This window comes from Daucus carota, chromosome 4, assembly GCF_001625215.2.
Source record: "Daucus carota subsp. sativus chromosome 4, DH1 v3.0, whole genome shotgun sequence".
In the NCBI taxonomy this organism is placed as follows: Eukaryota; Viridiplantae; Streptophyta; class Magnoliopsida; order Apiales; family Apiaceae; genus Daucus; species Daucus carota.
In genome coordinates, this window is record NC_030384.2 from 46,077,288 (window position 1) to 46,092,617 (window position 15,330).

Sequence of the window (15,330 nt, forward strand, 5' to 3'; positions counted from 1 at the left end):
TTGTTACTATGAATTATGCAGATATATCAGTCATGAATATCGCACACATGCGGACACTAGTCTCTTATTACCAGAATAAGAGATCTTCGCTGGTCTAAAGTTTTACGAGGAACTACACTACTCATCATGTTGATACAACAAACAAGACCTCCATTGATCAATGAGAAGATAACTTTCTCCGAATAAAAACCAGATTTTCCATCATACGGAGAAATGACATTGTTATTATAAAAAACAAATGAAAAAAAAGACATACTGATAGAGGTTCCACTGCAGAATATATATGTACAATGTAATTTGCTTCATATAAAACTCATTACATGGTCATAAAACAAAACCATATACTGATATCCTATGTTTTCACTAATAATTTATATAAAAAAATCCCAAACAAAATAAGGAAGAACAGAAGAAAATAAACCAAGAGCCAGAAGACAAAAGAAAGACTCTAGTCAGGATTCTTACAGGCAGATATGACTAAGGAGAAGCCAGGTTTTTCATGTTCATTCTGCTCCAGCTTTTTCTCTTCCAACCACAACCTGCTATCCAATCCACTCCTCGGCCTAAACATGAATATCGCATACCCAGATTTGGGATTGAAGAACCAATCATGAACATCCCACATCATATCTACTAAACAACCATCGATAAATATGATTTGATTACCACGAAAATTCCATCTTAATCTTTTTACCTGAACCACATTTTTATTATCGATGCAAACAGAGAGTACTGAATTTTTCTCTCCCTTTTCTTGCACAAGGCACTTGATCAAAATGTCATGACTCGTCCCAGTATCGAAGAATTGAGCCTTGGTTGAATACACTGCACCGCCTGAGAAATGTTCGCTTCGTGATACTAATGAAAACTTGGAAACAGGCACTTTGCACATGAGTTTCCTCACTTCTGGCTCTTCCTCCATGTCTCCAAGAAGTAAACTCAGCTCAAAGTTAACAAGAACCGCAATATAAAACCCCCTGACCGGCTCCAAGCCATTATCATACTTAGCAGAAGAAAGATCCCAAAAGACTTCAACCTTAGAATTGGCTGATTCCAAGCTTTTTGTGCCTTTGATCTTATGCAAATACAACCGTCTCGTACTAAATTTAAACGGACACGACGGGTCCTCGATGAGAGTCATCGTGAACCCCTGGTCCATGAGGCTGCTGCACCATGTAACCGTGATCAAGAGCTGGTCCTCTGAACAGAGCTTAACTCTGTACATACACGTAACCGCATCTTGTACCGAAGGGATCAAATTTGGCGAAAAGATAGGCTGATTTGATGGTCCAGAACAATACGAATCTGAAACCTTGATCGCATGTTCACTATAACAAGTTGCTATGTTTCTCATCTTTCCAAGAAAACAATAAAACACACCTTTCGGTTTTCACTTATAAAGATCCTAAATATCTCAAACTCAAACTGACACTAAAAGTACAACATAAAATTTCAGACACAGAGAGAAACTAGAGAAGGGTTTATTATTATGCCTTGCCTTGTGTAGAAGAAATCGGAGGCGTTGAAGATTATAAAAGACCGCTTCTGCGCCCCTGGAATATAAATTTATGAATCCCCGTTTGTCCTCTCATCTATTAAAGCACATATGTAACTGCCTAACAAAGATTAATGGCTAACTAATAAGCAATTAATAAGATTTGCAGCTTCTTAAACAAATATTATTAGTAGGAAGATAGCAAGAACAAGGGAGAGCCATGGTTTTAAGATTTAAATACTAACCAACATACATAAATAAATTAAAAAAATGAGTAGTACATTTTTGAGTGACAGACTGACAGTTCATGCCGTATGGTTATATATAATAGTATGCACAGAAAGATAGTGATGTTGTATAAATATAATACAGTTTGACTTTCTGACAAATGGTTAATCAAAAGGAGTGGTTTAATTGAGCTTATGTAAGAAGAGCTTGTATAAAATGAGAGATGGGAGCATGATTTTTAGGTGATAAAGGGGAGGAGAGAGTGAGATTTGGTTTAGAGTTGGTGATTAATGTAATAAGGTGTGTGGTAATGAAAGGGTTAGATTAGTTAAACAAGAATGATAGATATAGCCAAACAAGGAGTATCTGAAGGGTGCTTTTCTGGAACATGTGCATAGAGGGGTGATGGATAATCTGATTGTGAAGTTGGGCCCAAATGTATTAAACATTAGGCAAGACATCTACCAACTGCAACCAAAGGCTGCCCATCCGCTTCTTTTTCTTTTTTCCTAAAATAACGTATAAGGCAATTATTTTTATAAACTAAAGTCATAGAAATCAAAAATCGGAACTCCCCAATTCAAGATTCATGAGGATAAGTCAGGAATTTTTAATCGAAATGGAATGTAATCGATAAATTGTTGAGATTTGTTTAAAAAATTAATCGGAAATTTTTTAATATTGAACACCAATATTAATACTGAACCCGGTATTTCAGAGAAATTTCTAGGAAAAGAAAAATATTAAAAAAAACTCAGAGATGAAGAAGGTGCTAGATTTTCATTCTTTTCATGTTCGACCGTTACAGCTAAATTTGAGTTGAAGAAATTACCTGAACCAGGCAGCCAAAACACGGTGAAAATCAAACATCAATACACAGCTAGCAGCATACTCATCCTGGCATTCAGTCCCCAAAATTCTCTCTAATCTTTTGTGTCGAATTGCAAAGTCTTCTATTCAAGTGATTCGGAATGATATTCCTTGATTAATTGCCCATATATTCTAGAACTCACCCAATTTTCAAACAGCAACAGAAACCTCTTCACCCGATAATTATTATGACTAAGAATCTGCTTGATTTGGAATGTAATACTTATTACTTTGTAAACGATTAGGATCCAGTTGATTTACCAATTAAATCTCAAATTCATATATTGAATTATATCCGATTAAAATTTTATGTATAAATTATTGGTAAGAGCATCTCCAACCATTGGTGAGTTGGCATACTATAAATAAAAAAAATTAGCCAACAGCTCGAAAAACTCATACTCCAACCATATGGTCTATAAATTTAGCCAACCTCCTATGTATGGTTAAATTTGTCAAACCTCTACAGATTTGTAAGAAATATGTAAAAAGATTGCACATCATTTATTACTATATTGAACTAATATATTCTATTTTAACAATCTAAAATATCAATAACATATGATTTTTAAATTATATCCAACCAATATAGCCAATACCATTGAAGCAAAATGTCTTACAGGTTCAGCAAATTTTACATAATGTCTTGCAGGTTCCATTTAGCCAACGATTATAGTCAACGCCGTTAGAGATGCTCTAATGCTACATAACCCAAAACTTTTTATCAAATGATATGTGGAAAATTCTGATTGGGTGATTGATGTATATACGGGTGGGTCTCATAAAATACAGCCATTCAGACTTTGACACGTCATTTGGGGAAAAAAATTTGAATTAATTTTTGGGATATCTAGCATTTCCCATAAATTATATCTTTATAAATTCATAATCTCAAATTTAAGAATATTCTTTATAAATAGTTGTTTCATTTTGGAATTGATTGTTTTTAATCTATGAATTTTAATGGAATGCATTCGATTGAAATTTCAATAGATTGTTTTTTATCTATGAATATTAACGGATTATATGTGATTTTGATATTTTACGATTTCCTGATAAAACGTTATAGAGTTGATTTTCTATGATATAAGCATAATGTTTCAAAATCTCATAGATTTTGATGGTATTTCAAAAAATTTAAAATACACCAGAAATTCTCACAAAATCCATCATTTTATAAAATCCAAAAAAAGTCATCAGCATTCGAATACCATCCCAACAGATCTTAATAGATTTTAAACAATCCCAATTGAATATCATCGAATTTTTAAGCACAATTTAAAATCCTGATTAAATGCCATCAGATTTTGTAATATAATATAATATTTCAATAAAAACTCTAATATTTTAATGAATTTTATCAATAAAAAATTTCTCAAAATTCCCAATCAAATACACTCCGTTTTAGTTTTCCCGAGAGTACCTTTATCACCGTTATTTAGAATTTAGTCCAAATTATCTGTCAAAAAAAAAAGAATTTAGTCCAAGTTAATGCAAGGCTTTCAGCATATGAAAGGCAGCGATATTCTAGAAGCTGTCTACATGCAAATTATTATTCTTTTTTCTTAATAAGCACATTAAATATTACGAAATCTCGAAACACATGTAACACAAATTTCACCCATAGATAAAATAAGAAATTTGTCTTAATTTAGACAACTCGCTATCACGTTTATTAACATCCAAATCCATATCTCATGTGCAAATTGTGTTGGCCTACATCAAAATTTGTAGGGTTTATTTTAAGATTCTAATATCAGGTTATTTTATTCTACCCGTGAAAGCGAAAACCAAAAGCCTCCCTCCCCTAGGCACGCCCAGAGTAAAGTTATTTCACGGTGATAATAACGGCTACTGTAGTATTGTCGATCATATGTTTGTTGCCGTTTTGATTTTTCTTCACAACTACAAGTGACAAGGTATATTATTATTCATGGAGAATGCAATATTAATGTGTTATTTTTAGCATATAAAAGTCATATAAAGAGTGCTTTTGAAGGTGGCTTTGCATATGCTCAGTAAAGGCGGTTAGATCGTTACAGAATTACAGTTAGTTTTTATTTTTAATAAATAGTACTCCCTCTGTCTCTCCCATTTTTTTACGTTATTTTTTGGCATTTTTTTTCACACTCATTTAAAGTATAGTTTCATAATATATTTTTAACTTTTTTTCTCTGAATAAAAGTTAAAAAAGTTATCAAACTATATTTTAAAAGAGCCTCAAAATGCGTGCAAACAGTGTATGTAAACTACTCGGAAGGACGGAGGGAGTAATATGGAGCGCTATAAAAAATCAATGCTAGATATACAGAAAGATGGGTCTGGGATCACATTCACAAAGTACTCTGCTCTGAGCTTAGTTACAATCTTAACTGTTGGTCTGTTGCGGTAAAAGTTTATATGTCGAGATCGGGAATCAAAACTAATCGATTGACATTCGAGATTTATTGAAAGTTTATAGGAGATTTTTCGATAAGTTAGGAATATTTAATCAAATCGGAGTGTAATTAATATGTCGGCAAAATAGATTTTAAAAATTAGTAGAAGATTTTAAATAAAACGGAATTTTCAAAACACTGCACTGGACAGAAATAACACGCTAACTTGAATATCTCATTACCCTCTGTGAATTCTCAATACTTCTAGAGCATCTACAGCAGATTAACTATATGAAATCCTAAGTTATTATTTTAAGGAATATGCACAAAAATTCACTCCAGCAGAATCCTCATTCCCTGAATGTTAGGATCCAATTTCCATTCCTCACAATGGTAGGGAATCCCCAACCCATTCCTCATTTCATTTTTAATGATTAAACATTCAACTCTCACTTTTTGCACACTCTTCCCCACATATTTTTTGTTATCTCTTTGTTAAAAGAATTTGAATTTAATATTATAATAATAATAATGAAGACAAATAGGGATCATTGTCGGAGTTGTCAATCAATATAGGGTCCCTATTATTTAGTAGAATTTGAATTGTTTATTATATATTTAGGAAACCTCATTAGGACACTGCTGGAGATGCTCTTAGTTCTATTACTACTGAAATAAAAGATGCATGCAGAGAAGTAATAACTACTGTAGTATATTAGCTCAATCGCTTTTGTCTGACGATCACATTCTTACATCTGGTATCTGCAGAGAAATCAATTGCATAATCAACTTGTTATTTAATAACTATATCCAAAGCTCAAAGTTTTGGGATCAGTCTTAAAGTACTTGCTGATCATTTTTCCCACAACTTATACATAAAATATTTGTGTGACAGTTAACTGTATTTTAAAACCAGCATGCCAGCATGAGATCTCCAGGTACTTCTGAATTTTCAATTCACATACATTTCATATAAACAATACCTTGGTAATCAAAGTGTTTTATTTTTAAAAAAATATATGAATCTGGGGGCGAAAACTTAGGAGGCCTTTTAAAGTTGTCGAAACTTGAAAATATCAGTTGAATACGACCATAAAGATCTTGTCTGCAATTATAGAGAAGGCTGAGTGCAATCGAAGGTTGCAGACTTGCAGTGGATCTAATCAAAAGCTCTTATGCAGAAACAAGTGAGAAAATCATTATGTATGTTCATGGCCAGGGAGAGCATTCGAACTAGCCATTTTCTATGGATTCTGTATGACGTTACCAGAATAATCATACATCGAGTATCAACTATCTAGTAAACAATTGTAACAATGAAGGTGAACACGGTACAGGATAATGGCCATACACTGTTATTGTGGAAGTAATAAGAATTGAAGTAGTTTTGTGGAATTTTATGTTTTTCCAAAGAAATGTTCTAGTTTATTATTATTATTTTGTTGAAGGTCAATAAGTGACTATGATTAGGATAGCAGGCGCCAGGCATGGATAAAGAGCAATGTGACTGGACCATATAATAGACTTGCAAAACAACTTCCAATGATTTACCCCGTTAGGACCCTTGGTTTTGCATTGAAATGTAGACACTAAGTTACCGGCTCCTCCTCTCACTCGAATGCTTATTCGTTACTGCCATGATACCACGTTAAGTTATCAGCTCGTTATCAACCCTCCCACAGGCCACAGCCAAATGAGAGGTCATCCGTTATGATACCACTGCCATGTGTATTCTGATTATTTGTTATTAGTAAACTACACGAAAGCGTGCAATGTTCATGTTGTTTGAGATTTTCTGATCATATAAGAATGCAGCGTTTTAAACAAGTCTATCACTATCTCAGTTGATATAAGTTATCATTTTAATTTGTTGATTAAACTTGGGCAACGTTTTCCTCAACCCATCAGGCAAAAGCTTATTTCATTTTGTTTAACTTCTCAAGATTTGGTCTCATTGCATCTATTAGTCAACACATCAACCAAAACAAAACTGCAGGATTAAAAGAAAAAAACCCCAAAAGCAATCAAAGAAAATTATGAGCAGACAAATTTTCTCTAACCAGCTCATAGTCTGAGTCCCATATGCCATAGAACATATGCTTGCCATATAATCGATGTCGAATCTGTACCAACTTGTACCCTGTATAATACCCACATATTAAAACCCTTTAATTGAACACATCTATCTGTTTCGCCAAACAGGCAATTTTAACAACTGATCTCATTTCGGCCCTCAATCTAAAGACACAGAAACGGAAAGAAAGTATCTTTAAGTTACAAGTTGATATTGAATTCAGCTTAGAATAATTCCATCTAATAAAGTGGAAAAGTATGGTTTTTATTATGATTTGGTAGTTGGTTTTGCAACGGTTTGTCCAGTATGATGAGATGCACATGCAGCTCTCAACAACTATCTATCTATATAATAAATCCTGAATCCTATTCCCAGCTTTTTTACACCCCCTACCCTAAAACTTCAATACAAATTACAACTTATGCCATTCGTTTCAGACCACTAACATTTTATTACCAGCCAAGCTTAATTAATGCTCCCCCAGTACTTTATTTGTCCTCATGCTTCTTTCCCACTTCTTTTGCTTCATGTCTGTGCATAATTATATTCAATTTAACTAAAATTCCTCAAATGGCAGGACATTGAGCTGCTGCATATTCAAGTCCATTTTGTTTTTAGCTCAACTACGTCGCTGTGTTGCTTACCAATCCTGAGTCAAGCCATGAATTCAAATTCAAATCAATGTTCACTCCTCAGCAGCTGCCACTTAGGAACCCTAATCCAAAAATTTCAAATCTCCAGCTCTCAAAATCATTCTCAGCTAGCGGATTGGCCGCGTTTTAATGAGAGAGGTATGTATTTTTCATGTATTGTTTTCGGTTTAATGTTAGATGTTTTCTTTGTAGATGATAAACAAGCGGTTTCTGCTTACTTTCAGGCTAATTGGGATCATCTCAAGCTTGATAATTTCACCTCCTTGCAAGGTGATTTTGCTTACATTCTGTTGTATTTTCCATGTATTGTGGTTACAATCTGTTGTATTTATGATGGTGGTTACATTCCGTTTTATTTATGATGGTGGTTCCATTCTGTTCTATTTATGGCGTGTTTATTTGGTTGATTACAACTGAGATGTAGACAGCCCAGTTCGAAGGAGAAGAAAGATTCATGGGTCGAACACAACACATCAGGAATCCTCCAATACACAGAGTGAGTTTCAACCAACACTGCTCACAATGTAAAACCATATATTAATAGTTCAAATAACTGTTGTAAAATCAATTGTTGTCTCAAACAACCTGTTTTTCTAGGTGTATTGAATGGCAGTCCCATTTCTCATGGATTCCGTACTCCTCCTCTGCCCACATTCAACTCTAGACAACCACTATCCAACATAACAAATTTAGGTGGTATGTGCACTGTCCTTTAATTACATTTATGTCGAATCTATGTTTTAATTCACTATTTCTGTTGTTAGTAAAACAAACAGTGGTAGTACAGCATTTTTTAATTCCTACCTATATTTTAAGGTGGATTGAATGCCAGTCCCAGCTCTGTTGTTGGTAATTATCATGGGTACCGTACTCCCAATGTGCACACATTGAACTCTAGGGAACCACTCTCCAACGTAACAAATTTAGGCGGTATGCTCATTTTCTTTGTGCTCCATTTATGTCGATTTGTTCTGATAATGGAGGTAACCGTTAAAGAAACAGTGTTAGTAAAGATATTGTTGCATTTTCTACCTATTATTTTAGGAGAGTTGACAGGCAGTCCCACTTCTGAATCACATGGATTCCATACTCCCAACAGAACAAATTTAGAAGGTATGCGCATTTTCTTTGTGTTTCATTTATGTCGATTGTGTGTTTTCATTGACCAATTGTTATCATAATAATGTTTTTGTATTCTCATTCACCATGGTTTATTTTTGGCTATTGTGTGTTTTCATTCACTATTTGTTATGATAATAATAAAGGTAATCGTACAAGGAACTGTGGGCGTAAGGCAGGTACCCGTTGTGTTGCCACGTCCGAAAATACTCCCCAGACTGCACCCAGAGATTCAACAGGTTGTGGTATTACAATCACAACAAAATATATAGCTGCTTTATAAATTATGAAGCATTTATTCATTTCGATATATGATAGATTTCTTTATGATTTTGGACAGTCCCATGCTCTCATATATTCAATAATTTAATTGGTGCAACAAATACTCCCCGTACAAGTAGCAGTGTCCGTTCTGGAGCCTTCCGAAGTACAACCTCAACGAACAATACCTCCTGTTCTGCAAAAAACAGGACGCCAGGTACTTAGGTCATGGAATATTTAAGAGTTCATGGAATATGTTTTATTACTACATGGATTGCATTTTGTTTATGCTGCTGCCTGCTTGACACCATTTGTTGGTGCATTGTTTTATGTTAGGTTTGTTAAATGCTGAGTCTAATGGATTTGGTTCAACACCTCTGCCTATGCACCCGTCTAGACAACCACTTTCCAATATAACAAATGCTTCTGGTAAACCTTTGTATTAAAATGAGCATCTTATGATATTGTGTACCTTTTATTTTGAGAATACATAACATTTTACTGGCTTATAACTTAGGCACCCGTACAACAAATCGTGTGCATAAAGCACCAACCCGCAGTACTACCACATCCACCAATAGCCCTGAATCTGCACCCAAAAAGAAAACAGGTTGCACCCTTAAAATTAAAACAGAATATATTTCTCCACAATTTGATGATATTTCATAGAATTAATGAGTTAATTTTTTTGTGCACAGTCCCACGTTCTGATATATTCAAGAATCTATTTGCTTCAACAAATAGTCCTCAGTCATGTACAACACAGAATGTTAGAAACCGTTCTGTTGACACTACACAAGTACGCTGTTCACGGTTGTTTCAGGCAACAAATGATGACACCAATTACGAAGAAATTGGTAACAATTTCTTTCCTTAAGAATCTGGTTGTAATCCTTCAATTCCTTAATTATTCGAACACTAATGACTCAAATGTGTTTATTGCTATTAGAGAATTCCCGTCCTACTGATATACCTTCTGAAGACGAAGAACGGCTCTCTGATTCTGGTAATACTTTAGAGCATCTAACTTTTTAATGATGCCTGCCTAATTCTATTTCCCTATCTTTTTTAAAATTATAAATTATGTTATGTAGATAGGAGTGATGTTTCTGAAGACTCATCAGAACCGGAGCCATTTGAAGACGCTCTTCCTATGCATCAAGGTAGTTTGTTCTTTTCATGCCACTATTTCTCTACAATAATTTGTAATGGATGTTTTATATTTTGTAATGGATGTTTTATATTTTTTGCAGTGCCAAATGGCTATGCCTCTTTGGGACCTCCTACCGAGTGCTGTAACAAATGTCATGCTATTATGTGGAAAGAGGAGAGGGTGAATAAAAATGTTACGAAGGGCATCCCTAAGTTTAGCACATGTTGTGGACAAGGTACCATTAAACTTCCACCGACTCCACCAACTCCTGATTACCTCATGCATTTGTACACTGATAAAAACAAGTCCAAGCATTTTAAGCAGCATATCCGTCTATACAATGCAATGTTTTCCTTTACTTCAACTGGTGGAAAAGTAGACTACTCAATTAATCGTGGAAGAGCTCCTTATGTATATCGTCTCAATGGTCAAAATCACCATGTCTTTGGTACACTCATCCCTGATGATGGAAAAGATCCGAAGTTTTGTCAACTTTATATATATGACACTGAACATGAGGTGCAGAATAGGATGAAATGGGTAAGAGTTGATGATGGTGAGCCTGTCAATTCTGAGATTGTTGAAGGCTTGATAAGGATGCTAGATGAAACTAATCAGCTGGTCAGGAAGTTTAGACAAGCCAGGGATCGCTTCAAAGAGCAGCCAATAAGGAATCTGAGAATTAAAATGAAAGTCTGTCGTTCGGAGAGTGGCCGTGAAAATAATATCGGCCCATCAGATGAGGTAGCTGCTGTTCTGGTTGGAGACATAAACACTACAGTTGGTGAAAGGGATATTATTATTGAGAAGACTCATATTGATCCTAATGTGAAAGTTTATGAACGTATCTGCTCTGTACACCCCTCACTTATGGCTCTTCAATACCCACTCCTCTTTCCCATGGGTGAAGATGGTTACCATGATGAGATTCCATATGTTGATCCTGACAACCAGAACAAGAAGAAGAGGAAACGCATTACCATGAAAGAGTACTACTCTTACAAACTACAAGTTCGAAAAAACGAAGGTATTGCTGCTTATTCTGTTCTGGTTATGTTTTTTGTTCCTTTTTCTATCGTTTGAGAACATAATGAAATAATTTTCAATCCAACAGGTCTTACAGTTCGTTTGGGTGGGCGTTTGTTTCAACAATATGTTGTAGATGCTTTCTCTACTGTAGAGCAGGCGCGTTTGTGGTGGCTACGTACTCATCAAAAGATTTTGCGCAGTGATTTGTATACCAATATTTCCAAGAAACTTCAAAAGGGAAATACTGACACTGCTAATGTTGGTAAAGGCTTCATTTTACCAGCCAATTTCTTGGGATCCAGGCGATATATGCAGCAGAATTTTCAAGACGCACTAGCTGTCTGCCGCGTCATAGGTCATCCGGATATTTTCCTCACAATGACTTGCAATGCTTTATGGGATGAAATTTTAGAAATGATGAAGCATCTACCCGGCTGCTCACCACAAAACTCTCCTGATATAATAGCAAGAGTATTTCACCAGAAGCTGCAACAAATTGTAGATGACATTAAGAAGAAGAATTATTTTGGTACCTGCCTAGGAGGTACTATTTAATTTTTATAATGTTTTATTTAAAATCTTCAATTTCCATTCTCCAATTACTGACATTTATTTAATTTGTTAGTTATGTATGTAGTGGAGTTCCAAAAACGTGGTCTACCACATGTACATATGCTAATCTGGCTAAATTCAGACTCAAAGAAGAACCTGAGTACCAATGTCGACAAATATGTATCTGCCGAGATTCCAGATCCATTGAAAGATCCTGAAGGTTTCAATGCTGTCAGCAAATTCATGATCCATGGACCATGTGGTCTGCAGAACCCAAAATGTGCTTGCATGAAAAATTTTAAATGTACAAAGCATTTTCCGAAGAAGTAAGAGACTAACTTATATTTACTTGCCATTATCTATCTATAAATCATCCATTCTGGAACCTAATATCCTATACTGTTATGCAGGTATAATGCCAGCACCATCTTTGATCAATCTGGTTTTCCCATTTACAAACGTAGGAACACTGGAATAAATGTCAAGAAGGGTCAGTTTTATCTTGACAACAGATGGGTTGTTCCATACAACCGAGATCTGTTAGTCAAGTATCAGTGCCACATGAATGTAGAGATTTGCTGTCATGCTAGGAGCTTAAAATATTTATTCAAATATTGCTTAAAAGGACATGATCGTGCCACGGTTGAAATTTCTTCTGAGAATGGTAATGCAACAGTTGGAGCTGATCAACCAGTTGATGAAATTAATGCATATTTCGATGGTCGGTATATTTGTGCGTGCGAGGCAGCTTACCGCATTTTTGGATATCCAATACACTACCGGTCCATATCTGTGCATCGTCTTTCATTCCACCTGCCTGGGGAACGTACGTGCACATTTACAGAAAATGATACTTTAGAGAAAGTTGCACGGAGGAACAGGTACAAGCGTTCACAGCTGGAAGCTTTCTTTCTACTTAACCAGACAGATCCATCTGCAAGAAAGTATACATATGATCAAATCCCAGAGCATTACGTATGGAATGAATTAGATATGATATGGACAATGAGGAAGAAAGGAAGTCAAATTGGGAGATTGCTATATACACATCATAGTGCTGGTGAGATTTGGTACCTTCGTCTTTTGCTGACTAAGGTGTGCGGTCCCACCTCCTACAATCATTTGAAGACTGTCAATGGGAGATGCTACAATTCCTTCAAAGAAGCATGTTTAAATCTTGGTTTATTGGACGATGACAAAGAGTGGCATGAGGTCATTGAAGAGTGTGCTAAATCTGGGCTGCCTCCTCAAATCAGACAGCTCTTTGTCCATATTATTGTTAATTGTCAAGTTACCGACCTGCTAAATCTATGGCAACGACAATGGAAGTCCATGGCTGATGACATCTTGCTCCAACGTAGGAATTTATACGGCGAAGAACCTACAAACATTTCAGAGAAGCAACTACAATTCTATGTTCTTGCAGGTATTGTACATTCCTTCTTCTCACTATGAACAATTCACTGTTTGCAGGCCACTTCTTCATTATACAATAATTGCAACTACTTTCGCGTGGTTACTACATATTGTATAGTATTTCCATTAGATTGATGCTAAATATATATTTATTTTTTTGCAGAAATTGATAAGTTGCTCAGATCCATTGGTAAATCTATCAAACATTTTAGTCAATTGCCACAGCCTCCTTCATCCTACCTGCAAACTGGTCATAATAATTTGGTACTAGAGGAAACAAGTTACGATCTTGAAAATATGGCAAATGAATTTGAAAGCCTATATCACAACTGTAATCCTGAACAAAAAGAGGTTTATAATGCTGTTCTCAGCTCAGTGGAGAAGAATGAAGGAGGTCTGTTTTTTGTGTATGGTAGCGGAGGATGTGGTAAAACTTACGTTTGGAAAACATTGATTTACAAGCTCCGCTCACTTGGCAAAATCGTTTTACCGGTGGCTTCATCTGGAATTGCTGCCACTCTAATGCCAGGCGGACGCACTGCTCACTCCCGATTCAAAATTCCTATAATGCTTGATGAGTACTCCTCTTGTGCGATAGCTCATGATTCTGATATAGCTGAGCTAATCAGAAATACAAGTCTAATCATATGGGATGAAGCACCTATGCAACATAGGTACGCATTTGAATGCCTCGACCGTTCTTTACGAGATATAATGAAATCTGTTGATCCAAACAGATATCAAATGCCATTTGGAGGGATTACAGTCCTCTTAGGCGGAGATTTCCGTCAGATCCTCCCAGTTATAAATTATGCCTCTCGTGGTGACATTGTTTCGGCGTGCATCACAAATTCATTGTTGTGGTATAATGCCAAAATTTATATTCTCCATCGTAATATGAGGCTCAATCAAGGCAACACTGCAGAGGAGGTTGAAGAATTGCGAACTTTTGCTGAATGGGTGTTGAAGATAGGTAATGGTACTCTGAAACCTCCTCAACAATCTCACATAACCTATGAAGAAGATGACATTCTTCTGCCTATCAATTTCTGTGATCCTGATGTACAGAACTCTGTTGAGAACATGATAGAGTGGACTTATCCAGACTTGCTGTCAAATTACATGTCAGCTAGCTATATAAGTGAAAGAGCTATACTCACTCCTACAAACCAGGTAGTTGGTCATTTGAATTCTCAAATTGTTGAAAACCTGCCTGGTGAACAAAGTACCTATTTTAGTGTAGATCGAGCTGAAGATTTCGGTGGCACTGCATCTGATTTGGGGTTTGCTTTTCCACCTGAGTACTTGAACGCTTTCAACATCTCTGGACTTCCTGCTCACGATTTGAAACTCAAAGTTGGTGCTGCTGTCATGCTAATGCGCAATCTCAATCAAACTCTTGGCCTGTGTAATGGTACCAGAATGATAGTGACAAAGTGTTTAAGAAATTGTGTTGAATGCGAGGTCATTTGTGGAGCTTTCGTTGGTTCAAGACATTTCATTCCTAGAATGGAGTTATGCCCGACTGATACCAAACTGCCTTTCAAGCTCATCAGGAAACAGATGCCACTTCAGATATGCTATTCCATGACCATCAACAAGTCACAAGGCCAGTCGCTTGCTAAAGTTGGATTATATTTGCCAAACCCCGTATTTACTCATGGCCAATACTATGTTGCTGTCAGTAGAGTTACTTCTCCTGGTGGTCTTAAAGTCTTCATAAACTCTAGCAATGGCTCACCAACAAATGTAACTAAAAATGTTGTCTACAAGGAGATTTTTTATAATTTGCCCTCTGCATAATTTTCTAGAGTATAAAATATTGGCCAGTAATGGCAAGCTTGGTTTTTTGTATCAACCTGAATATTGTTTGCTGATGTTTGAGATTGCTTTAATCAAATATATATGTTCTCTTTTGCATAAGGCAGTGCTCCTATTATTTTCAAGATATCACTATGCTGTTATGGTGCATCATCTTAATTCAACTGATTATTGCGAAATAAATTCTTAATTTTACCCTCAGATGTCTGCTTAATATTTTTTTTAATGACAACTTAGATTTTGCAATTATATGATATATATTGGAGATGCAGTTTAAGCAA

The 15,330-nt window shown here is 35.6% G+C and overlaps 2 protein-coding genes across 2 annotated transcripts; one reads left to right on the forward strand and one right to left on the reverse strand.

The window, feature by feature from the left end:
* Window positions 1–204: 204 nt before the first annotated feature.
* Window positions 205–2,121, reverse strand: LOC108216872 (uncharacterized). The gene has a single exon (XM_017389727.2). It carries the CDS (start codon window positions 1,352–1,354, stop codon window positions 449–451), a length of 906 nt encoding a protein of 301 aa, XP_017245216.1. The 5' UTR covers window positions 1,355–2,121; the 3' UTR covers window positions 205–448.
* Window positions 2,122–7,868: 5,747 nt separating this feature from the next.
* On the forward strand, window positions 7,869–15,031 carry LOC108217461 (uncharacterized). The gene is made up of 13 exons (XM_064092215.1): window positions 7,869–7,968; window positions 8,515–8,628; window positions 8,743–8,811; window positions 9,415–9,507; window positions 9,596–9,688; window positions 9,777–9,935; window positions 10,028–10,084; window positions 10,173–10,241; window positions 10,332–11,258; window positions 11,346–11,804; window positions 11,898–12,138; window positions 12,223–13,238; window positions 13,392–15,031. The coding sequence occupies exons 1-13, from the start codon at window positions 7,869–7,871 to the stop codon at window positions 15,029–15,031; spliced, it is 5,037 nt and encodes a 1,678-aa protein (XP_063948285.1).
* Window positions 15,032–15,330: the final 299 nt, after the last annotated feature.